The sequence below is a fragment of the Macaca fascicularis genome, chromosome 17 (assembly GCF_037993035.2).
Source record: "Macaca fascicularis isolate 582-1 chromosome 17, T2T-MFA8v1.1".
NCBI lineage: Eukaryota > Metazoa > Chordata > Mammalia > Primates > Cercopithecidae > Macaca > Macaca fascicularis.
Genome location: NC_088391.1, coordinates 7,975,782 through 7,999,481, shown reverse-complemented (window position 1 = coordinate 7,999,481; position 23,700 = coordinate 7,975,782). Strand labels below are relative to the sequence as shown.

The window sequence follows — 23,700 nt, the reverse complement described above, 5'->3', positions numbered from 1 at the left end:
TTCTCAGATGAGGCATTTTTCTGAAAATCCTCCAGTCCAGGGATGTTTTGAATAACCACCAAGCACTCTTTAGTAGATAAAACTTGTCAATGCCTCTGTGATGGCGTTGATCACAGTGTGATCTACATCTTTAGCTCTATTACCAGAGTATACCCTGGAACCAGAGTAAGATGGTTACACAGTTCCCACAATCTACTTAATTGTTTACAATACAATTTTTTTTTGGTCTTTGTATTCGTCATGAAACTAAAAGAAAAAGAAAAAAAGAATGTTTCTATCATTTACAGTCTCTATTTGGGATGATAGTTCTGATCACCCCTTTTTATGACTGCTTGAAGCCAGCTTAGACCAACTGTTAGTCCATTTTTGTGTTGCTATGGAGAAAGACCTGAGATTGGGTGATTTGTAAAGAAAAGAGGTTTAACTGGCTCATGGTTCCACAGGCTGTACAAGCATGGCAGCAGCATCTGCTCAGCTTCTGATTAGGCCTCAAGAAGCTTCCTTTCGTGGTAGAAGACAAAGGGAGAGCAGGCATATCACATGGCGGGAGTAGGAGCGAGAGAGAGGGGAGGTCCCAGACACTTTTAAACAACCAGATCTTGCATGAACTGAGAACTCACTGATCACCAAGCCATTCATGAGGTATCCACCCTGATGATCCAATACTTCCTACCAGGTTCCATCTCCGACACTGGGAATCACATTTCTTGTTTTTTTTTTTTTTTTTTTTTTTGTGACAGAGTCTCACACTGTCACCAAGGCTGGAGTGCAGTGGCGCCGTCTCGGCTCACTACAACCTCCGCCTTCCAGGTTCAAGTGATTCTCCTGATTCAGCCTCCCAAGTAGCTGGGACTACAGGCGTGTGCCAACCCACCTAATTTTTGTGTGTGTGTGTGTGTGTGTGTGTGTGTGTGTGTATTTATATAGATGTAAATATATATATTTATATATGTATATATTATATATTTATATAATATATATTTATATATTTACATCTATAAAAATATATATATTTACATCTATATAAATATATATATATATATTTTTTTTTTTGGTAGAGACGGGGTTTTGCCATGTTAGCCAGACAGGTCTCGAACTCCTGACCTCAGGTGATCTGCCCACCTCGGCCTCCCAAAGTGCTGGGATTACAGGCATGAGCCGCTGCACCCGGCTGGGAATCGCATTTCAACATGAGCTTTGGAGGGGACACACATCCAAACCATATCACCAACTATTCCATATTCTTGAAATTTGCTTTTAAGAAATGACTGTACTAAGGCACCAAGTATTCACAGCAGCTGAGCGAGATGTACTGTTGTTTTTTTCCTGTCAGTGATTAGAGAGCATAGGCAGGCAAGCCACCCTAACTCTAAAATTATCTCTCCTTACCAAATCGGTTCCTTTATACCTCCCTTCCTCCAGGAAGTCAAAGCTGCATTTAATGTCACATTCCTCCTGAACAAATCTTGTGCCATTGCGGCACAGTCTAAACAAAACAAAACATCATAAAAACAAAAACAATAAACACCAAAAGTCTCCACTATGGTTTAACGATGGGTTTTCTGTTTATGAAGAACTGAAGTCACTGGAGTTGACCAAATGTGTTTGACAATCATGACCTCATATTTCAGGCAGGTGGCCTGCACAAGCCAGCTCATTTTCTTTATTTGCCGTGTCCCACCCTGTACTTCTAGAGAATGAGTTGTTGATTTGTTCGTTTGTTGGTTGGTTTTCTGCAACGAGGATTTGGGAAGAATGGTGGACTTTGTGCGATAGATCATTTTACGTGCTTTCTCTGGACTTTTCACAGCTTGTGCAGCTGTTTTACTTATGTACTCAGACAACAACTGTGTTAACGATTTCATGTTCTCATTAATTAGCTATACTTGTTATAAGAAGATCAACAGACTGAACTTCACTGTTATTACCAAAGTTGTGTTTGTTTGTTTTTTTTAACATTGTGAGTTTTAGATATCACAGTCTCTTAAATTCCAGTGCCTTCATGGCACCATGGGACACAACTCTGCCAGGTGGTGAAGAACCTGGCCTGGCCTTCAAGAACATCCCTTAGCTCCTGGCCAGCCTGGCTCAAGCTATTTCTGGACTGCCAGCGGTGGAGCCCACCACCTCTGTACTGTGCATTTATCATGCTGTTCTCTTTCCTCTGAAGCCCGCAGATTTGTCTATCAGGATTGCACCCAGCTTTAATTTTTAAAAACTTTTTATGGGGGCTGGGTGCAGTGGCTCACGCCTGTAATCCCAGCACTTTGGGAGGCCTAGGCAGGCAGATCACCTGAGGTCAGGAGTTCGAGACCAGCCTGCCCAACATGGAGAAACTCCGTCTCTACTAAAAATATAAAATAAGCTGGGTGTGGTGGCACATGCCTGTAATCCCAGCTACTCAAGAGGCTGAGGCAGGAGAATTGCTTGAACCCAGGAGGCGGAGGTTGCAGTGAGCCAAGATCATGCCATTGCACTCCAGCCTGGGCAACAAGAGCAAGATTATGGATTTCTGGCAAGAATTTCCGAGGAGTGTGTCCTTCCCAGTGCATCATATTCAGAGTGACAGGAAGTCATTTGGTGTCATTATGAGATGTGAACCTTGATCATTAGATTTAGATGGTGCATGCCAGGTGTCCCCACTGCAAAGTTACTATTTTCTTCACTTGTAATTAATAAGTGTCTTGGAGGGGATGCAAATATCCTGTTCCTTCTTTAATTTTTACCTACTGATTTTAGCACCCATTGGTGGATCTTGCCTACGACTATTATAGTGGTATTTGCCTAATGGTGCTTCTCTTTTTCCTACATTCCCTCTATGTTAATTGGAATGTTTTGTGAGGAAGCACTGTCCCTTTGCCCTCATTTTATTTATTCGTTCAATTTTTTAATTTATATCAATATAGACCCATGAATATTTATTTTATTCTCTGGGTTGTAACCCAATACAATCATTATTTATTTTGTTGCTCAAATTGTTCCAGTTTTGGCCGTTGGGAGCGACTTCAGTTTTGCTCCTATGTCCTTTCAACATCTCCTCATCTTTTTCCAAGCCCTTAATTTTTGACACACTACCAGATAGTTCGGGTTCATCTTGTATTTTTCTTGCCTTAGCCCTGGAATTAAGCACATCTCCAAAGAGCACTGGCTTCTTTGGGGGATAGTATTTAGAAACCAAGATCTGAGAGCTGGGTGTGCCCATTGCTGCTGGGATATCATTGCTTCTAGGCCCTCTCAGCAGGCAGAGCCTGGAAATACAATATACAGATAATCTAATTTTAGAATTACTAACCTGTACCCTGGTGAGAAATAGATTTACTAACTAAAGGACAGTAGTGCTTTTTGTCTTTAGCCTTATGGGATCCAAAGTATTATTTTCTGAAGTTACTTAGGTTAGTTCCTTTCTTTCCCATCCCCTTCACTATGGTTTTATTATTTATTTGTGATACAATTGAATTAATTTGTTTTTTTTCCATTTGGTTTTAATTCCATTTTGATATTTCTTCCAGTCCCCTCATATCACATATTCTAGTTGGTTTATTTATTTTATTTTATTTAGTATATATTCTTTTATTAGAGACAGGGTTACACCATGTTGCCCAGGCTGGTCTCGAACTCCTGGACTCAAGCAATCTGCCTGCCTCAGCCTCCCGAAGTGCTGGGATTACAGGTGTGAACCACCACGCCTGGTTTATTATTATTATTATTATTTTGAGACAAGATGTTGCTCTGTCGCCCAGGCTGGAGTGCGGTGACACAAACATAGCTCACTTCAGCCTCAACCTCCTGGGCTCAGGCAATCCTCCTGCCTCAGCCTCCTGGGTAGCAAGGACCACAGGCACGTGCCACCATGCCTGGCTAATTTTTTTTTTTTTTTGTAGAAATGGTGTCTCACTTTGTTGCCCATGCTGAGCTTGAACTCCTGGGCTCAAGTGATCCTCTTGCCTTGGCCTCACAAAGTCTTGGGATTACAGGCATGAGCCACTGTGCCTGACCTTCCTGGTTGGTTTAATTACTTGTTTTTTGAGACATGACATGACTCTTGTCCTATAAGTCAAAACTATGTGAAACAGTATACTCAGAGAAGGATCACTCTCTCCTCATTCCTACTGACAAGTTTCTACCCTCTTTCCACATCCCCTGTAATTAATCAGTCCCTTTGGATGTTTTGCTATTGTTCCTGTATTTATTGTGCACAAGTGACCAGATACATATATATTTCCTTATATTCTCCTCTTTCTTACATAGGGTAGCATACTTGAAGGTAGATACTTTTTGCACCTTTCTTCACTTAACAGTACATCCAGGAAATCATTGCAAATCAGTTCTTAGAGGCTGTCTTCATTCTTTTTTATAGCTACGTAGTACTCCATGGTGTGGATGTCCCATAATTTGTTCAACCACTCTCCTGTGTACGAGCATTTAGGTTGTTTTCAGTATTTTGCAATTACAAATTGTGCTGCAATTAACTGCTAGACGTATGCTTATTCCCAGAAGTGAGATTGCTCACTCAAATGGTGAGTAAATAGCAAGTTTTATTAGGTATTGCCAGATTCTCCAGAAGGATTGTGCGGGGTATGTTCCCCCAGCAATACAGGAGAACAACTGTTTCCTCATAGCTTCACCAACAAAATGTGTTGTCATATTTTTATGTTTTTTAATTTTTTGCCAGTCTGATAGATGAGACGTGATATCTGTCTTGTTTTTTTTTTTTTTTTAAGTTGAACTGTTTATTCCCTTTTAAGTACACATCTGAGAGCATACAATGTATTTAATCTCTACCTTCATTTTACCACTGAAGAGCAGACCCAACCTTTGTTCATATAGACAATTTGATCTTACATAAGCTTATCAAAATTAACACTGCATTTCTCACCAGGAAACAATTTGCTGGGCACATATTCACGGGTAGGTAGGCAGACAAAGACAGTTTCAAGAGCAGCCCCTAAGGCGAACCCCAGCATATCTATACCGTAGTAAGATACCACTATCAATCTATGTAAGCTTACTTACAACAATGCCTATGTGAAAAGAATGTAGTTATCTGTGCTTGGTGGAGTTGTGTGCTCTCCGAAAGTTAAGCAGGCGGGAAGCCAAAAATATAAACTGGGACTGACAACACAAGAAAGATTCTTTCACTGAGGGGGTTCCGTAGCCCTGAAAAGATACTTTGGAGTCAAGCAGCCGGGACTCCCTTGGAGCCAGTGTACTTGGTGGCCGCCTTGGTGCCCTCAGACAAGGCGTGCTTGGGCCAGCTCGCCCGGCAGCAGCAGGCGCAGGGCCGTCTGGATCTCGCGGGACGTGACGGTGGAGCGCTTGTTGTAGTGCGCCAGGCGGAACGCCTCTCCCTCGATGCGCTCAAAGATGTCATTGGCGAAGGAGTTCATGAGGCCCATGGCCTTGGACGAGATGCCGGTGTCGGGGTGGACCTGCTTCAGCACCTTGTACATGTAGATGGAGTAGCTCTCCTTGCGGCTGTGCTTGCGCTTCTTGCCATCTTTCTTCTGGGCTTTGCTGACGGCTTTCTCGGAGCCCTTCTTGGGAGCCGGCGCAGACTTTGCAGGTTCAGGCATGGCCAGACCCAAGACCGAGCCTTTCCCCCGAGAACGCAAGCAGAACTGTAGTCTCGGGGTCCACCGGAAACGACTGTGCACTTACAGAGGCCGTGCGCATGACGCTGCGTTGTGGTTCGCGAGTTTTTTCCCTCCGTCTTGTTTTAACTTACGGATTTCTAATTACAAGTAAGTTTAACATTTTCTCGTATGTTTGAGGGCCATTTTTTTTTTTTTTTTTTTTTTTTTTGAGATGGAGTCTCGCTCTGTCGCCCAGGCTGGAGTACAGTGGTGCCACCTTGGCTCACTGCAGCCTCTGCCTCCTGGGTTTAAGCAATTCTCTGCCTCAGCCTCCCAGGTAGCTGGGATTACAGGCGCCTTCCATCACACCTGGCTAATTTTTGTGTTTTTAGCAGGGACAGGGGTTCACCATCTTGGCCAGGCTGGTCTCGAACTCCTGACCTCGTGATCCGCCCGCGTTGTCCTCCCAAAGTGCTGGGATTACAGGCATGAGCCACCGCGCCCAGCTGAGGGCCATTCTTTATATCTTTTTTCTTCAATTGTGTATTCAATTCTTTTTCCCATTTTTCTGCTGTGTTTTAGTTCTGTGTCCCTCAATTTGCAAAGGTTCTTTTTATATTAGGGGCATTCATCCTTTACTTGTAATATATATTGGAATATTTTCTTCTAGTATGTCAGCTGGGTTTTTTTTGTTTGTTTTGGGACGGGGTCTTGCTATGTTCTCCAGGCTGAACTTGAACTCCTGGGCTGAAGTGATCCTTCCACCTCGGCCTCCTGAGTAGCTGGAACTACAGGCATGTACCACCATGCTTGACTTGTCTATTATTTTTTACTTTATCTTGTGCCCATCTTTATGATCCAGCTCAATTACTGGACTTGGGTGAACACCTTAAACATCCTGGCTTAGAAGTCTCTTCTCCCTTCTTTGAAGTTCCAGGGCACTTAAAATTTACATTTCAAAGTAGTTGGTATCTTTTTATGGGACACATTGTATTTCTCCTGTGTTTTACTTATTTATAGTCCTAGGAGACTCAGACTCTTTAAGGACAAGATTGGTGTCTTTTCTTTCTAGTCTCATAGTACTCAGCAGACGGTCTTAAACTTATCAGATACTTACTAAGTGAACAAATAAGACCAGAAATACGGGTTTTTGACCAGTAGCAGAAGAGCTACCCTGCTCTTCACCTGAAGAAATATATGTGTGCTTGTGTGTGTGCGTGTGTGTGTGTGCATGCTGTGTTCAGCCATGTAAAGGAGGTAGGAGGTGGGGGACTCCACAGCAGAAGCTGCTCCAACCCCTCCTCTCAATATATCTCAATTGTTTGTTTATTTATTTATTTATTTATTTATTGAGACAGAGTGTCACTCCATCGCCCAGGCTGGAGTGCAATGGCGGGATCTTGGCTCATTGACACCTCCACCTCCCAGGTTCAAGTGATTCTCCTGCCTCAGCCTCCTGAGTAGCTGGGATTACAGGCGCCTGCCATCACACCCAGCTAATTTTTTGTATTTTCAGTAGAGACAGGGGTTCACCCTGTTGGCCAGGCTGGTCTCGAACTCCTGACCTCAAGCGATCCGTCCGCTTCAACCTCCCAAAGTGCTAGAATTACAGGCATGAGCCATGGCGCCCGGCCTAATATATCTCAATTATTTAAAGCAGGCAAGAAGTGTGATGGTGGCAGTGTGCCTATGGGGACATCTGCCCAGAAAATTTGGTTTTTAAATTTCCTTTAACACCGATACCAATTTACCATTGTTTTATACATTTTAATTTATATACCAACAATCACAAAAATATTTACCTATATATTATGGATTTTATAACTACGGTCTGAACATTAGAGTGCTAGGGGTGATACAACAAACTACCACAGACTGGGCAACTTAAACCAACAGAAATATATTGTCTCACAGTTCTGGAGGCTAGAAGTCCAGAATTAAAATGTCAGTAGGGTTGGTTCCTTCTAAGGGCAGTGAGCAAGAATCTGTTCCAGACCTCTCTCCTTGGCTTGAAGATGGCTGTCTTACTGTTCACATGGTGTTCTTACTGTCTGTGTATCTGCCTTCAAATCTCCTCTTTTTTTTTTTTTTTTTTTTTTGAGACAGTCTCACTCTGTTGCCCAATCTGGAGTGCAGTGGCGTGATCTCAGCTCGCTGCAACCTCCGCCTCCCATGTTCAAGCCATTCTCCTGCCTCAGCCTCCCACGGAGCTGGGATTACAGGCATCCACCACCACTTCCAGCTAATTTTTTGTATTTTTAGTAGACATGGGGTTTCACAATGGTGGCCAGGCTGGTCTCGAATTCCTGACTTCAAGTGATCTGCCTGCCTCAGCGTCCCAAAGTGCTAGGATTGCAGGTGTGAGCCACCACGCCCTGCCTCCTTTTCTTTTAAGGACACCAGTCATACTGGATTTAGGCTCGCCGTAATGACCCATTTTAACTTGATTACCACTGTGAAGACCATCTCCAAATAAAGTTGCATTCTGAGATACTGAGAGTTGGGACTTCAACATATGAATTTGCAGAGGTAGGGGGACACCCACCATGTCAGTCTGTACAACATTTTAGAAATGCAGCCCAAAGTTATTTATCTTTTCTTTAGAGAATTGTAATTTATAGGACCTTCTGTCGGCAACGTGTTCTCAGTGGGTTCCAGCTTGTGTGGGTGTTGTGTGCGGTGTGTCAGCATGAATGTATTTGATAAAGTTTTGATGTGAAGAAGGGGAGGCCTTAGACCTGCAGTTTTCCTGAATTCACTTTTTTCTGTCTACAATGTAGGTGTCAGAATCCCCAGAAGACCTCGGGTGTGCATTGAGACCCCAGAGCGCAGGGACAGTGTATGAAGCCGCCACGGTGGAAGTGGATGTATCTGCTTCCATCACATTGCAAGTGCTGGTCGACACCCCAGGGAACATTTCCTGTCTCTGGGTCTTTAAGCACAGCTCCCTGAATTGTCAGCCACGTTTCGATGTACAAAATAGGTAAGTGGAGGAATACCTTCTTGATATAAAATGTGGTTCATTTGGAATTTTGTTTCAAGTTTCTGTTCATGATTATTGTAAATCTTTTTTTTTTTTTTTTGAGTCGGGGTCTCTCTCTGTCACCCAGGCTGGAGTACAGTGGCACAATCTTGGCTCACTGTAGCCTCGACCTTCCAAGCTCAAGTAATCCCCCCATCCCAGTCCTCCCAAGTAGCTGGGACTACAGGTGCGTGCCACCACACCCAGCTAATTTTTAAAATTTTCTTCTAGACACCATGGTGTTTCACCATGTTGCCAAGGCTGGTCTTGAGCTCCTGGGCTTAAGCAATCCACCCACCTCAGCGTTCGAAAGTACCAGGATTACACGTGTGAGCCGCTGTGCCTGGCCTCAGCCTGTTTTTTGTAACTCTTATCTTCAGTGAAATAACGAGCTAAAAATATAGTTAGGGCATCGATACATGACATTATATATCTGTCAAATTTCCTAGGATGTATAACACAAAAAATGAACCCTAATGCAAACTATGAACTTTATTTTATTTGAGTTTTGAGACGGAATCTCGCTGTCTCACCCAGGCTGGAGTGCAGTGGCCTGATCTTGGCTCACTGAAACTTCCGTTTTTCCCAGGTTCAAGTAATTCTCCTGTCTTAACCTCCTGAATAGCGGGGATCACAGGCGCATGCCACTACACCCAGCTAATTTTTGTATTTTTAGTAGAGATGGGGTTTCACCATGTTGGCCGGGCTGGCCTCAAACTCCGGACTTTACATGATCCTCCCACCTCAACCTCCCAAAGTACTGGGATTACAGGCATGAGCCACCATGCCCGGCCCAAACTATGAACTTTAAAATTGGTTCATCAATTGTAACAAACATATCACACCTATGCAAGATGTTAATAATAAGGGAAACTGTGTGTGGAGAGAAGTGCATATATGGCATCTTTCTGTGTCTTCTGCTTAATTTTCCTGTAAGTCTAAAACTGCTCTAAAAAGTAAAGTTGGTTGGGTGCAGTGGCTCACGCCTGTAATCCCAGCACTTTGGGAGGCTGAGGTGGATCACCTGATGTCAGGAGTTCGAGACCAGCCTGGACAACATGGTGAAACCCTATCTCTACTAAAAATAAAAAAATTAGCCAGGCGTAGTGGTGTGCACCTGTAATCACAGCTACTTGGGAGGCTGAGGCAGGAGAATCGCTTGAAGCCCAGAGGGGTAGGTTCGGTGAGCTGATATCGCGCCACTGCACACCAACCTGAGAGACAAGAGTGAGACTCTGTCTCAAAAAAAAAAAAAAAGAAAAAGAGAAAGGTTAAGTCTATTAAGTTAAACCTATACACACACACACACATATATAAGTATATAGAAAGCAGTGAGTGACTGGCAAAATGTAAAAGAAATAGTGAAAAGAATATCTGGGATTTTCCTTTCTTTCTTTCTTTTTTTTCTGAGACAGTGTCTTGCTCTGTCACCCAGGTTGGAGTGTAGTGGTGTGATCTTGGCTCACTGCAAGCTCCGCCTCCTGGGTTCATGCCATTCTCCTGCCTCAGCCTCCCGAGTAGCTGGGACTACAGGTGCCTGCCACCACGCCTGACTAATTTTTTGTATTTTTAGTAGAGATGGGATTTCTCTGTGTCAGCCAGGATGGTCTCGATCTCCTGACCTTGTGATCCACCCGCCTTGGCCTCCCAAAGTGCTGGGATTACAGGCGTGAGCCACTGCGCCTGGCCTCCTTTTTTTTTTTTTTTTTTTTTTTTAATATTTTTACCTTATTTACGAAGAAGAACTTTTTTTTTTTTTGAGACGGAGTTCTGCTCTGTCTCCCAGGCTGGAGTGCAGTGGCATGATCTCAGCTCTCTGCAACCTCTGCCTCCCAGGTTCAAGCAATTCTCGTGCCTCAGCCTCCTGAGTAGCTGGGATTACAGGCACCCACTACCATTCCTGGCTAATGTTTTTTTTGTTTTGTTTTGTTTTGTTTTGTTTTGTATTTTTAGTAGAGGCAGGGTTTCATCATGTTGGCCAGTCTGGTCTCAGACTCCTGACCTCAGGTGATCTGATCCACCCGCCTCAGCCTCCCAAAGTGCCGGGATTACAGGCATAAGCCACCTCACCGGGTCTATTTGGGATTTTTTAAATGTCTTGTGTTAAAGATAAAATTTAGAAAGTCTTCATTTCATTCTTGTTAGTGTAGCAAGAAATTTCTTTCTTTTTTTTTTTTTTTCTTGAGACGGAATCTTGCTCTGTTGCCAGGCCTGGAGTGCAGTGGCATGATCTTGGCTCACTGCAATGTCCTCCTCCTGGGTTCAAGCAGTTCTCCTGCCTCAGCCTCCCGAGTAGCTGGGATTACAGGCACCCGCCACCATGCCCAGCTAATTTTTGTATTTTTAATAGAGGCGGGGTTTCACCATGTTGGACAGGATGGTCTCCATCTCTTGACCTCTTGATCTGCCCACCTTGGCCTCCCAAAGTGCTGGGATTACAGGCATGAGCCACTGCACCTGGCCAAGACATTCCTTAAAAAAAAATTTTTTTTTAAAGGAAATTTATTTTTGGGAAATGCTTGGGAAAAGAACATTTGATTTTATCTATTTTGTTTCACAATATGATAAGCAGAATTGCAATGTTATGTGCTATCTACAGATTATTTAGTAAGACATTGATCTGTCTGTGAGGAACATTGGTCTCATCCAGAAAAATGTCTTAGCCAAGATGTGTGGGTCATGTCCTAACCCTGTATAGCTCTGTGCTGCTTGCTGCCCCCTGCTGTCCTTGTCCTCTTGCTGAAATGAGATAGGGCAAAGGACATAGGTCAATTAAATGCCCTCTTAACGCAGCCTTTCTTTCAGATTCTTGCGGCTGTCCCGTTGTGCCGCAGGTGTAGAGAAGGCACGCGTTTTCCAGGAACTATGTAGTGAACAGTACCCAAATGGCCTGCAAGGGGTATCGGGCCCCTTGATAGGGTCTTGGAGAACGTCTCTGTGATCAACTTGTACCAGTTATTTGTATTTTTTTTTAAGGTCAAATACATTCTTAAGTGATTTGCCGGACAGTGAGTATAGTTCTGAAGTTGAGTTCTAAATCTTGGAACACATTCATTTCCTTTCCTCTTTTGAGATTGTATTACTCACTTCTTGTTTTTTGGCTACAAATGTGCTGGGATTACAGGCATGAGCCACTGTGCCAGTCACATTTTTTTCTTTTTATTGGGAAGGCATCTCAATATGTTGCCCAGGTTAGTCTTGAACTCGTGGCCTCAAGCAGTCCTCCTACCTTGCCTCCCAAACTGCTGCGACTGCAGACGTGGTGGCTCACGCCAGGCTAAGGGTTCAGAGAAAAAAAGCATATCATCAAAATAGATCTGCAGAAGCAAATCAAGTATGCATCCTACTAATCGACTGTGTTTATGAATGCAGGCCCATGTACTCTTGAACCTGCTTGCTGCTTTAAAGCAGGACTTCTCAAATATAGCCTGTATTTGGATTGCCTGGAGATCTTGTTTAAAATGCAGATTCTGATGAGTGGGACCTGAGATTCTGCATCATTGTCAATTCCCAGCTGATGCTAACACTGTTGGAGAAAGACTACACTTTGCACAGTTAAGGGTCTAAAGGTCAGAAAGTGTGAACTTGTTTTATTATTTTATTTTATTTAATTTTTTGAGATGGAGTTTCACTCTTGTTGCCCAGGCTGGAGTGCAATGGCGCGATCTTGGCTCACTGCAACCTCCACCTCCTGGGTTCAAGCAATTCTCCTGCCTCAGCCTCCCGAGTACCTGGGTTTACAGGCATGTGCCACCCCGCCCAGCTAATTTTGTATTTTTAGTAGACAGGGTTTCTCCATGTTGGTCAGGCTGGTCTCGAACTCCCGACCTCAGGTGATCCACCTGCCTACGCCTCCCAAAGTGCTGGGATTACAGGCATGAGCCACCGTGCCTGGCCAGAAATTGTGAATTTAAATACAGCATCACTCAACAAAGTGCTAGGAGGACTGTCAGCTTTAGAGAGGATAGCACCAAATACACATCCTAGTTATCTCTTGGAAGAGAATGCCCCTAACCCAATTTATGTTTACTAATTATCTGAAAAGTTAAAAATACTGACACCGAGACATCTTTCTCTTTACATCTAAGTGATATTCAGTGTAATTATTACTTCATAGGAACATGCCTTTTGTCAGATTTTGCTTGAGTTCTTTCATTTAGACAGAAAGGCACAAACTAGGGGAACTTTTTTTTTTTTTTAACCTCAGTGTTCTGTGAATGGGAAACTGAGACTGAGGCTGGTGACCAGGTGACTGGGCATATGTGATCACAGAGGGTGCTTTGTCATGGAAGGAAATGGTATGCCACTGCTAAAGGGACTGTATCACCAACACTGTGTGTGGGTTTTTATTTATTTATTTATTCGTTTTTTTGAGACAGAGTTTCGCTCTCGTTGCCCAAGCTGGAGTGCAATAGTGCGATCTCAGCTCACTGCAACCTCCGCATCCCAGGTTCAAGCGATTCTCCTGCCTCAGCCTCCTGAGTAGCTGGGATGACAGGTGGGCGCCACCATGCCCAGCTAATTTTTTGTATTTTTAGTAGAAACAGGGTTTCACCATGTTAGCCAGGCTGGTCTTCAACTCCTGACCTTAGGTGATCCACCCATCTCAGCCTTCCAAGGTGCTGGGGTTACAGGCGTGAGCCACTGTACCAGGTAGTTTTTAAAAATATTTTTTAAATAGAGATAGGGTCTCACTATATTGCCCAGGCTGGTCTTGAACTCCTGGGCTCAAGTGATCTGCCAGCCTCGGCCTCCCAAAGTTCTGGGATTACATGTGTGAGCCACTACACCTGGCTTACTGTGCTTTTGTTGTTGTTGTTGTTGTTTCAGTTTTTTTTTTTTTAGACGGAATTTCACTCTTGTTGTCCAGGCTAGAGTGCAGTTGTGCGACCTGAGCTCCTGCAGCCTCCACCTCCTGGATTCAAGCAATTCTCTGGCCTCAGCCTCCTGAGTAGCTGGGATTACAGGCGCCTGCTATCATTCTCGGCTAATATTTGTATTTTTAGTAGAGACGGGGTTTCACCAATGTTGGCCAGGCTGGTCTCAAACTCCTGACCTCAGGTGATCTGCCTGCCTTGGCCTCCCAAAGTTCTGGGATTACAGGTGTGAGCCACCGCACCCAGCCTCCTGTGTGTTTTTAGATGGGAGTTTTCGCTCCTAGAAGCTCAGGGAAGATGAGATGATGGCACCAGAATAGAGCTCTCCCATCCTCAAGGGGAGGACTGGTTAAAAGTCAGAGTCCAACGAGCAATGCCCAGGCTGAGTGCTGGGCACATGACAGAAGCTGTATTCTCCACAGAGCAGCTTCCGTGCCGGGCGGGGAATGCTGGAGTACCAAACTGCCTTTTTAGTCACTATGAAATTTTGTTTTTAGTTTCACACATTTTCCAAAATAACTAGTTCTCTTTCTTGTTTTGCAGAGGAGTTGTTTCCATGGTCATTTTGAAAATGACAGAAACCCAAGCTGGAGAATACCTACTTTTTATTCAGAGTGAAGCTACCAATTACACAATATTGTTTACAGTGAGTATAAGAAGTAAGTCCAGCCTGCTACTAGCATTCCAGTCTGGAATACCACAGTATTTCAAAGGAGTGATTTAGAACCCGTTAGCTTGACCAGCTCCTCTAGACATATTCATGTTTCGCTCGATACATCGTTGGATTGATTAGATTCCCGTCAACCCTCCATAGAACCTATAGAGAACTGAGAATCACTGATGAATCACTGATGTGTGCCATGGACTCTCAGAATGTGACTGCTGCTAAAAACACCTGGGACATCCTCTGTTCAGTAGCAGATGGCTGACAGGGAAGAAATGGGAAACATTTTGACCTTGGAATCAGAAGACCTCGGTTCTGATTCTGGTTCTGATACTACCACCTATGGCAGGTCACAATTTCTCTGAGCCCCAATTCCCTTGTTGGTGAAATGAGGATAAAAATATATACCTCACAGGATTGGAAGGTCTCAGCATGATCCAATAGAACTTTCTAAGATGATGAAAATGATCTTTGTCTGCTCTTTCCAATACAGTAGCCACTGGCCACATGGGGCTGTTGAACACTTGAAATGTGGCTAAGGTGACTGAGGAACTAAAGTTTCCATTTTATTTAGTTTTAATTCATTAAAATTGAAATTTAAATAGCCCCATGCAGCTAGGGGCTACTGTGTTGGACAGCGCAGGCCCACACGCATGCCAGACCATATGCAAGCTGTAAGGAACAGTCCAAATAGTCTTACCAAGGGAGGCAGCTGTGCGGCTGGCAGAGGCACCACCTGCATGTGCTTTCTGGCTTCTCCTTGTTTCGTCCCCATCATGCACAGACTCAGTGCTATGCGCACTGACTTGCTGCTTCACCTTCCATGACCAAGAAGGAGTAAAGGTGGCTGCATTCATTCAGGTCCTCGTGCCTTTAGGGGCCAGTGCAGTGCTCCAAAAACCCTGGGTTAATATCACTTAAAATTAGGTTCCCTCCCACACATTGACACAACTTGCCAGGCTGCCCTCTTCCTTGTCAGTGACTCAAGTGCACAAAGCGTGTGTGTCCGGCCCACAGAGGTGCCCTGGGTCAGGAATAAGCACAACTGCCCTTTGCTGAGGATCTTCTGCCTGTAACATCTCAGATGCTCGCAGCGATCCTGCATGCATGTAGATGAGAAGACAAACCCTCTGAGAGGCGTGGTGGTGGGCACAGCTGGAGGCTTTCTGCACCACACTGCCCTGGGTCTTGTGTGAAAGAAAGTGCGTGGGTCTTGCTGTCAAAGCTACTAACAGAAGAGAGCACTCGAGATTCCCAGAAGTGTCATTTTACTGGGGTTGGGGGTGGGGTAAGGTTCTAAAGTCAGCCTGTAAGGTATACATTAGCTAAAGTCAAAATTACTCAAAATTTGTTCTGGAAAGTCCTTTAATTACTCTGAAAATGATAGGATCAGAGCCCTACAAGCTCCAAAGCCAAGAATTACCTTTCGTTGCTCTTTGGTGTTGGTCTTGTTCCCTGCCCCCTTTCTAGTCCCTCACCGCCTCTGTGGGACAGTCAATACATGCCCCAGGTTGGATGAAGCGAGGACATTTCTTGCTCTCCCTCTCTTCCTCTTTCTCTTTTTCTCTCCTTTTTAAATTTTCTTGCCAACTATAAATAGTTGTATAAGGTAAGTGGGCATCTGCTGTGTCTCTGTTATACTCAGGGTATATTCCTTTCACTTAAGATTTACAGTGTAAAAATGTAACAACAATTATTCAAGCAAATTATAACTTATTTTTAGCATTCTGCAAGGTGGTGGGGTCCAAAAAATAGGTGGGAGAGACGTGGCAACAGTCAGTGTGAAAAAGAGGAAAGGGTTTAGTCAACCACAAGCTCAGTATTAACCACCAGCAGGGCATGGTTGCCAAAAAAAGTAAATTTGAACCTTGGCAGTGTTCATGAAAATATAACATCTAAATTAAGGAAATTAATGGAAGATTATTCATTTCAGTTCTACTTTTTTTTTTTAGATGAATACTGACAAAATGGAGCAACCAGGATAGTGGAAAATTTGGAATTCTTTAAATTAGGAGCAGTTGAAGGAATTGGGAATGTGTAGTGTATAGAAGGAAATATTTTGAAGACACGATAAGGTTGATTGCAGTGTAATACAGAGGAAATTCTTTTAGGATTTGGGTCAGGAAACCTGAGCGAACGAGTTAAAGTACCTTTTATGGTAATTATCTCCCTTGATCTCAGTTTCTGATTTTAAATATTTGAAGGATTTTCATATGGAATCAAAGCTAGACTTTTAAAAAGTTGCTCTAGAGGGTAGGATAAGAACCAGTTGTTAGAAATTACAGGGAGAGATCGAGACCATCCTGGCTAACGCGGTGAAACCCCGTCTCTACTAAAAATACGAAAAATTAGCTGGGCGTGGTGGTGGGCGCCTGTAGTCCCAGCTACTGGGTAGGCTGAGGCAGGAGAATCGCTTGAACCCGGGAGGCGGAGCTTGCAGTGAGGTGAGATCCGGCCACTACACTCTAGCCTGGGCAACAGAGCGAGTCTCCATCTCAAAAAAAAAAAAAAAAAAAAGAACTTACAGGGAGAAAAAGTAAAAATCACCACAAGATGGGAAAAGTTACTTGCAGTTCACAATCAACAAAGGATTAATAGTCATAATATGTAAAGTCAATAAGATAAACAATCTATGTAAGTCAATAAGTCAATAAGAAAAACAAAGCAAAATGAAAACCTGTAGAGAAATGAACAAAGGACATGAGTAGGCATTTCATTTTTGGGACATGAAACCTAAATGGTCAAGAAACATGTGAAAAGATAAACTTAGGCACGTTAAAGTTGTAAAGAGTATATTGGAGCAGAAAGCAACTCATGAATCGGGCAGTGCCAGATGGTAAGCAGGTGGGCTCCTGTCAGGGCATTCAAGGGTAAGACTTCTTTCTAGAAGGTGTTCCTGGAGGCAAGACAAAGAAAAGATTTGATTGGTTAAGGAAGGGCAGCCCCTCGTTTGGTCAGTCTGCAGTTCCTCATTGATTAAGCTAAGTGGCATTTTGCTGCTCATAAATGAATTGGGTTTGCTTTTTGCTTGTTGTTGTTGTTTTTGTAGAGACAGGGTTTCGGCATGTTACCTAGGCTGGTCTCCAACTCCTGGGCTTAAGCGATCCTCCCGCCTCACCCTCCCTAAGTGCTGGGATTACAGGCATGAGCCACCGTGCCCGGCCTTTATTCTTTCCCTTTTTTTTTAAAGTTGGGTTTTGATTTGTTTACATAGGAACTCAAGCTATTAGAGCTGTCTCAGCCTAATGGCCTTCCAAGTAATTATTTTAACACATGTTAAATTAATAATGGATAAATTAAATGAAGACCACAATGAAATACCATTTTATACCTGCTAGATTGTTGAAAATTAAGAAGTCTTGGTACGTATACAAAGCAATAGGTGCTCTCATCTCCTGGTGTGTAACATAAATTAGTATAACCCCTTTGGAAAACAAATGGTCATTATGTGTAAGGCTGAATGTGCTCATACCATGTAGACCAGCAGTTCCCCTCTTAGGTATGTTATTAAGGAAACTGTTATACACAAGCCTCAGTACAAATGTGTGGAATGTTCAGAGCACATGGTTGATCATACAAAAAACTATGGCCGGGTGTGGTGGCTCATACCTCTATTCCAAGCACTTTGGGAGGCTGAGGCAGGAAGATCACTTGAGCCTGGGAGGTTGAGGCTGTAGTGAGCTGAGATTGCACCACTGCACTCTAGCCTGGGTGACAGAGACCCTGTCTCACACACACACACAGAAGGAAACAACCCAAATGTCTACTGCAAGAAAATGAAAAAACAATGATATATATACCAATAGAATATGATGTAGCAGTAAAAAAAAAATGAATAAAGTATAGCTACATGTAAAACCATGGATGAATGTTAAAAACATAAGGTTGGATGAAAAAATGAAGTTGTGGAAGCTGCATATTGATTGATAACACTATTTTGAAGCTCAAGAATGAAATAAATCAATATATCATTTAGCACCACATATTTATGTGGTATAACTACTTTGAAGAGTCCCCGAATAATAAACAAAATTCAGGATAAAGGCCATGTACAGTTGAGAGATGGGGAGAAGCATAAAAGTAGATCAAAAGGTATTTATTAATATTCTAGTTATTAGGTGGATAGTGGCTCCATGGGTATTTGTTGTTATTATGCTTTGAAATTTACACTCCCTATATTCTTTCATATATATACATATATATATGAAAGAATACGTAATATTTTCAAGCAAAATTTATTGTAAGGAGAGAGGCTGGAATTCAGTAGAGGGAAACTTTCCTTAAAAAAAAAAGCTTGTCAGAAATTAGAATGACCTGCCCTGGAAGGTCATGAACTCCAGTCCCTAGAAGAGTCAAAGTAGAAGTAGAAAGTTTATGTTAGACATAGCTGGGAGTGAAGGATAGTGTGTGTGTGTGTGTGTGTGTGTGTGTGTGTGTGTGTGTGTGTGTGTGTGTGTGTGTGTGTGTGTGAGAGAGATGGTCCATGGGAGTGGGAGGCTCAACTAAACCTCTAAGTTCTGTTGCAATTCCAACTCCACCCTACCATGTTTCTTCTGGCTTTCTGAATCTTAGTGTATTTCTGACTAGTTGCAGATCAAATTATAGGAAGAAAGTTGAGGTCTAAACTCTGCGTTAAACAAGGGTTTAAGCCATATGTTATTGCTAATTTCCTTTTTCCTGTGCCTATCAATATTTGTATTTTCACATGGCTTCACTCGACTACTTTAGTTAGCTGTGGATTTATGAAATACCCAGAGAAATTGGCCAAGAGGGTAAATGTTAAAGTTGACACTGCAGCCAGAGCTAAATTTAATATAGTGGTTGGTTTTCTTTTGATGCCTTTAGTATTAAAAAAAGAAAAAATCTGTGTATGTAATGGTTGGCGGGGCTGCAGAAGACACTGCTATGGTATAAAATACGAACTTTTCTTAATGACATAGAATCCTTTTTTGAGGGGCTGCTAAGATAATTATTTTTAAAATAGTAAAATGTTAATAACTTATGATGCTTTAGATACCCTGCTTTTCACATTAAGAAGACCTTACTTTAGAAAAATGGAAAACCAGGACGCCCTGGTCTGCATATCTGAGAGCGTTCCAGAGCCGATCGTGGAATGGGTGCTTTGCGATTCACAGGGGGAAAGGTATGACACATCCGTGGTAGCCGCTATTCTCATAATTTCCTTTTGGCTATTTTCTAATGTAGCTGACATCAAGCTGTATGTAAAATTTAATTTATGCTCATTGAAACAGGAAACTCTGGCTTCTTAAAGTTAAAAAATGACCAGTATAGGGCCGGGTGAAGTGGCTCACGCCTGTAATCCCAGCATTTCGGGAGGCCAAGGTGGGCAGATCACTTGAGGTCAGGAATTTGAGACCAGCCTGGCCAACATGGAGAAACCCCATCTCCACTAAAAATACAAAAAATTAACCAGGTGTGGTGGCGGACGCCTATAATACCAGCTACTCTGGAGGCTGAGGCAGGAGAATCTCTTGAACCTGGGAGGCAGAGGTTGCAGTGAGCCAAGATCACGCCATTGCACTCCAGCCTGGGCAACCAGAGCAAAACTCCATCACAAAAAAAAAAAAAAAAAATTAAATAAATAAAATAAAATAAATAATACAGAATGGCCAGTGTACAGGGAGGACAAGGATTTTTTTGGTAAGGGGCTTTTTGGAGCCCCTGAAATCAACTGCAGGACCCTTCCTGGGCATCATAGTACACAAGTAAAAGTCCCTCTACGTTCCAGGATTGTTGGCTCCCTGGGCATCTGGTTGGGGCAAAAAGAAAGATACTGATTTTAAAGTACAATTCTCTTATAAGTACGAAATTCTAGGCTGGGCACAGTGGCTCACGCCTGTAATCCCAGCACTTTGGGAGGCCGAGGCCGGAGGATCACGAGGTCAGGAGATGGAGACCATCCTGGCTAACACGGTGAAACCCCATCTCTACTAAAAATACCAAAAAAATTAGCCGGGCGTGGTGGCAGGTGCCTGTAGTCCCAGCTACTCAGGAGGCTGAGGCAGGAGAATGGTGTGAACCCGGGAGGCAGAGCTTGCAGTGAGCTGAGATCGCACCACTGCACTCCAGCCTGGGTGACAGAACAAGACTCCGTCTCAAAAAAAAAAAAAAAAAGAAAGAAAAAGGAAATTCTAGGTCGGGCACGGTGGCTTAGCCTGTAATCCCAGCACTTTGGGAGGCCAAGGCAGGCAGATCACCTGAGGTTGGGAGTTCGAGACCAGCCTGACCAACATGGTGAAACTCCGTCTTTACTAAAAATACAAAAATTAGCCAGGCGTGGTGGCGGGCATCTGTAATCCCAGCTACTCAAGAGGCTGAGGAAGGAGAATCGCTTGAACCTGGGAGGCGGAGGTTGCAGTGACCCGAGATCATGCCATTGCACTCCAGCCTGGGTGACAGAGCGAGACTCCATCTCAAAAAAAAAAAAAAAAAGAGAGAAATTCCTTGTGACTAAATGTTCAATTTGTGATTGTCCTGTTTGTTCTGGAAAAGCAGTCTAATACGATTGTTTAAAGATATAGAATCTAGAGCCAGATAGCCTGGGTTTGAACCCTAGTTTGTTTAGCAGCTGTGTGGCCTTGGACAAGTTACTTAACCTCTCTGTGCCTCATCAGAAGACTGGGAATGACAACAAGTACTTATAAGATTGCTATGATGAGTAAATGAATTGATATGTGTAAAGCACATAGAACAGTGCCTAGCCGTTAGTAAGTATGGTATAAATGTTTACGTAGTTTTTCATATATGCCAAAGCTAAGTTCTCACAAAGTAAAAATTCATGCAGTTTGAACTAATTAAAATTTACTAAACAACTTTTTTTTTTTTTTTCTTTTTAAATGGGACCAAATAGAAGGAGAAAAAGTACCAAATACTTTGTTCCAAAGTGGTACAAAAGTTCGCTTTCTGCTGAGGCAGGGAGAGGAGTTTTGTTCTGTTGAATACTTGGGAGTCTTGGCTGATTTCCCTTGCAGGTGACACCTTGGCCCTCCTCTGTTCCTGTGGGAACTTGGGTGACCTTTGAAACTTTAGCTTCCCCATCCCTTACTGCGTCCCCTTCAGTGCTGTGAAGAAAAGGATGCTTACCTTGCTAAACTTCATGAAAGCCCAATCATGCTTTTTCTCTTCTCTCTTTCTTCTCTTTTTTTCCTTGATCTTCTTTCTCATTTTTTTCCTTTCTTTCCCTGTCTTTAAACAACAGCAACAAAGAGATCACCAAACATGAACAATTTTAAACTGTTTTATTATGTAATTCTCCTTAGTGTTATTCTAATCCATTGAGATAATGAGTAACTAGCTAGCTCCCTTATGAGCTCTTAGCTGAAACCATAGATTTGGGCTTGTTTACCTTTTGACCTTTTGCTTACCGTTTGACCCTTAAAAATGGCTCTAGAACTTTGTTCTCCTCTTGAGCATTCATTTGTAATTTTAAAACTTGTTTAACCAAATGGTACTTATTTTCTAATTGCAGTTGTAAAGAAGAAAGTCCAGCAGTTGTTAAAAAGGAGGAGAAAGTGCTTCATGAATTATTTGGGACGGACATAAGGTGCTGTGCCAGAAATGAACTGGGCAGGGAATGCACCAGGCTGTTCACAATAGGTAACTCTATAATATCACGTACTTTCATTTTCAGTGACTATTTCTTAGCAACGATCAGGGACTAACAGTAACTGCATAGGTGATCATTCAACTTCAGAAATCCTGTCGTTCCTTTAGGCCCCAGTAAATGCAATATTATGGATTCTGTAAATGCTGATTTATTCATAAAAGAGAAGAGTCAGTCTCTAAAAGCTTCTTTGATTAATGTGGTTAGTAATATTTGAGATGATGCTAAAGTCTTTGTTCAGAATGTTCAGGATATCCTTTGTGATAAGGCAATAATCACTTTCTTTTTTCTCACTTGGGATGTTTTCATCTCCTAGATCTAAATCAAACTCCTCAGACCACATTGCCACAATTATTTCTTAAAGTGGGGGAACCCTTATGGATAAGGTGCAAAGCTGTTCATGTGAACCATGGATTCGGGCTCACCTGGGAATTAGAAAACAAAGCACTCGAGGAGGTAAAAGGACAAGTTTGTATTCTGAAAATGCAGGAACAATTAACTAACAGTCCGGATTGAAAACATTAAATGCAAACTCTGTTTTATTAAAACCTAGGGCAGCTACTTTGAGATGAGTACCTATTCAACAAACAGAACTATGATACGGATTCTGTTTGCTTTTGTATCATCAGTGGCAAGAAACGACACGGGATACTACACTTGTTCCTCTTCAAAGCATCCCAGTCAATCCGCTTTGGTTACCATCGTAGGTAATGCAGGCTGCTCACACAATCTTTATTCCTATTTTTAGTTGCTTTAGAGTGGAATGTGAGGTATGCGGTACAAATTCGGATTTCAATATAATGCTACTCTCAAACACTAAGAAAGAAACCGAGTTAGAATAGCTTTGCAAAGATAATCTGCTCACCGTCTTCCTTTTCCCGTGAAACCAGGCCCGCTTGAATGCCACTGTGTTTGCACATAACACTTTGTAATATGACCATCTGTTTGTGTGCTTTTATCCCCCGGTAGACTGTAAGTTTCCTAAGGACAAGGACAATTCATTCTATCCTTGTAGTTCCAGAACCTGACACAGAGCCTGACACAAAATAGAATATAAATACTGGTTCTAAGAACCAACTAGCCTCACTGTTAGGGCAGTGAGCACTGAGAGACAGTACAAGCCCTTAGATGCCCTGAAATTTTGGTGGGGTATGTAGGATCCGAAATGGAACACAATTCAATAATCTCAGATTAGGGTACAGCGTTCAGCCATAATGAAAATGCTAAGAAACACAGCGATGCTCTTAGCAGATTAATAAGGAAGTGTTCCATAAGGCAACCTCGTGAATATTGCTAGCCAGATTGCTCTTTTATTTGTGCCTTGAGTTTATTTTTCTCTCTCTCATCAACGAGAGAGAGTGGTGCTGGCTGAGAGCAGGGGCTTCCAGACTCTGTAAGGAGACCCCTAGTGTGTACACGGGAGTGGGGGTTCCTTTCAACCTTTGGAAATTGTCTGCAAAATCTGTAAGTTTATTTATACATTTCTCTGGGAAGACAGTCAATTATCTACATCCCATTCTTTTTGTTTCCTTCTTTCTTTTTTTAAACATTTCTTAACTTCGAAAGATGATGAGCTCAGGCTTAGAACTACGGATAGGACTCCTGGGTTTTCACTTGGATTATCCAACCTGACCTGCAGCATGCCAACACCTGAGTTTTTCTGTGAAACTGATGAATACAAGTTTATTTTATCTTCTCAGTATGTTTCCATATGAATATTATTAACTAACTCATAAATGCCTATTTTTTCTTACAGAAAAGGGATTTATAAATGCTACCAATTCAAGTGAAGATTATGAAATTGACCAATATGAAGAGTTTTGTTTTTCCGTCAGGTTTAAAGCCTACCCACAAATCAGATGTACATGGACCTTCTCTCGAAAAGCATTTCCTTGTGAGCAAAAGGCTCTCGATGACGGATACAGGTGAGACCACAAAGG

At 42.7% G+C, this 23,700-nt stretch overlaps 2 protein-coding genes across 9 annotated transcripts in view; one reads left to right on the top strand and one right to left on the bottom strand.

Moving 5' to 3' along the window:
- FLT3 (fms related receptor tyrosine kinase 3) overlaps positions 1 to 23,700 on the top strand; it is a 94,775-nt gene that overhangs the window by 27,963 nt on the left and 43,112 nt on the right. For 3 of the 8 annotated variants that reach the window (XM_005585547.5, XM_074021782.1, XM_074021781.1), the window contains 7 exons: positions 8,354 to 8,556; positions 14,016 to 14,118; positions 19,150 to 19,279; positions 21,626 to 21,753; positions 22,077 to 22,216; positions 22,314 to 22,467; positions 23,517 to 23,685. In XM_005585547.5, the coding sequence (XP_005585604.2) occupies positions 19,191 to 19,279; positions 21,626 to 21,753; positions 22,077 to 22,216; positions 22,314 to 22,467; positions 23,517 to 23,685 (680 nt within the window). In that variant the 5' untranslated portion in view covers positions 8,354 to 8,556; positions 14,016 to 14,118; positions 19,150 to 19,190. Of the gene's footprint in view, positions 1 to 8,353; positions 8,557 to 14,015; positions 14,132 to 19,149; positions 19,280 to 21,625; positions 21,754 to 22,076; positions 22,217 to 22,313; positions 22,468 to 23,516; positions 23,686 to 23,700 lie in introns of all 8 variants that reach the window. The other 5 variants (XM_045376840.2, XM_065533115.1, XM_045376839.2 and 2 more) reach the window with 2 other exon arrangements.
- On the bottom strand, positions 5,232 to 5,573 carry LOC102140067 (histone H2B type 1-J-like). Its single transcript, XM_015439109.3, has one exon. It carries the CDS (start codon positions 5,571 to 5,573, stop codon positions 5,232 to 5,234), a length of 342 nt encoding a protein of 113 aa, XP_015294595.3.

What these genes read in the sequence shown, in the direction of transcription:
- LOC102140067 (XM_015439109.3), bottom strand. Translation starts at nt 5,573, where the DNA reads ATGCCTGAACCTGCAAAGTCTGCGCCGGCTCCCAAGAAGGGCTCCGAG.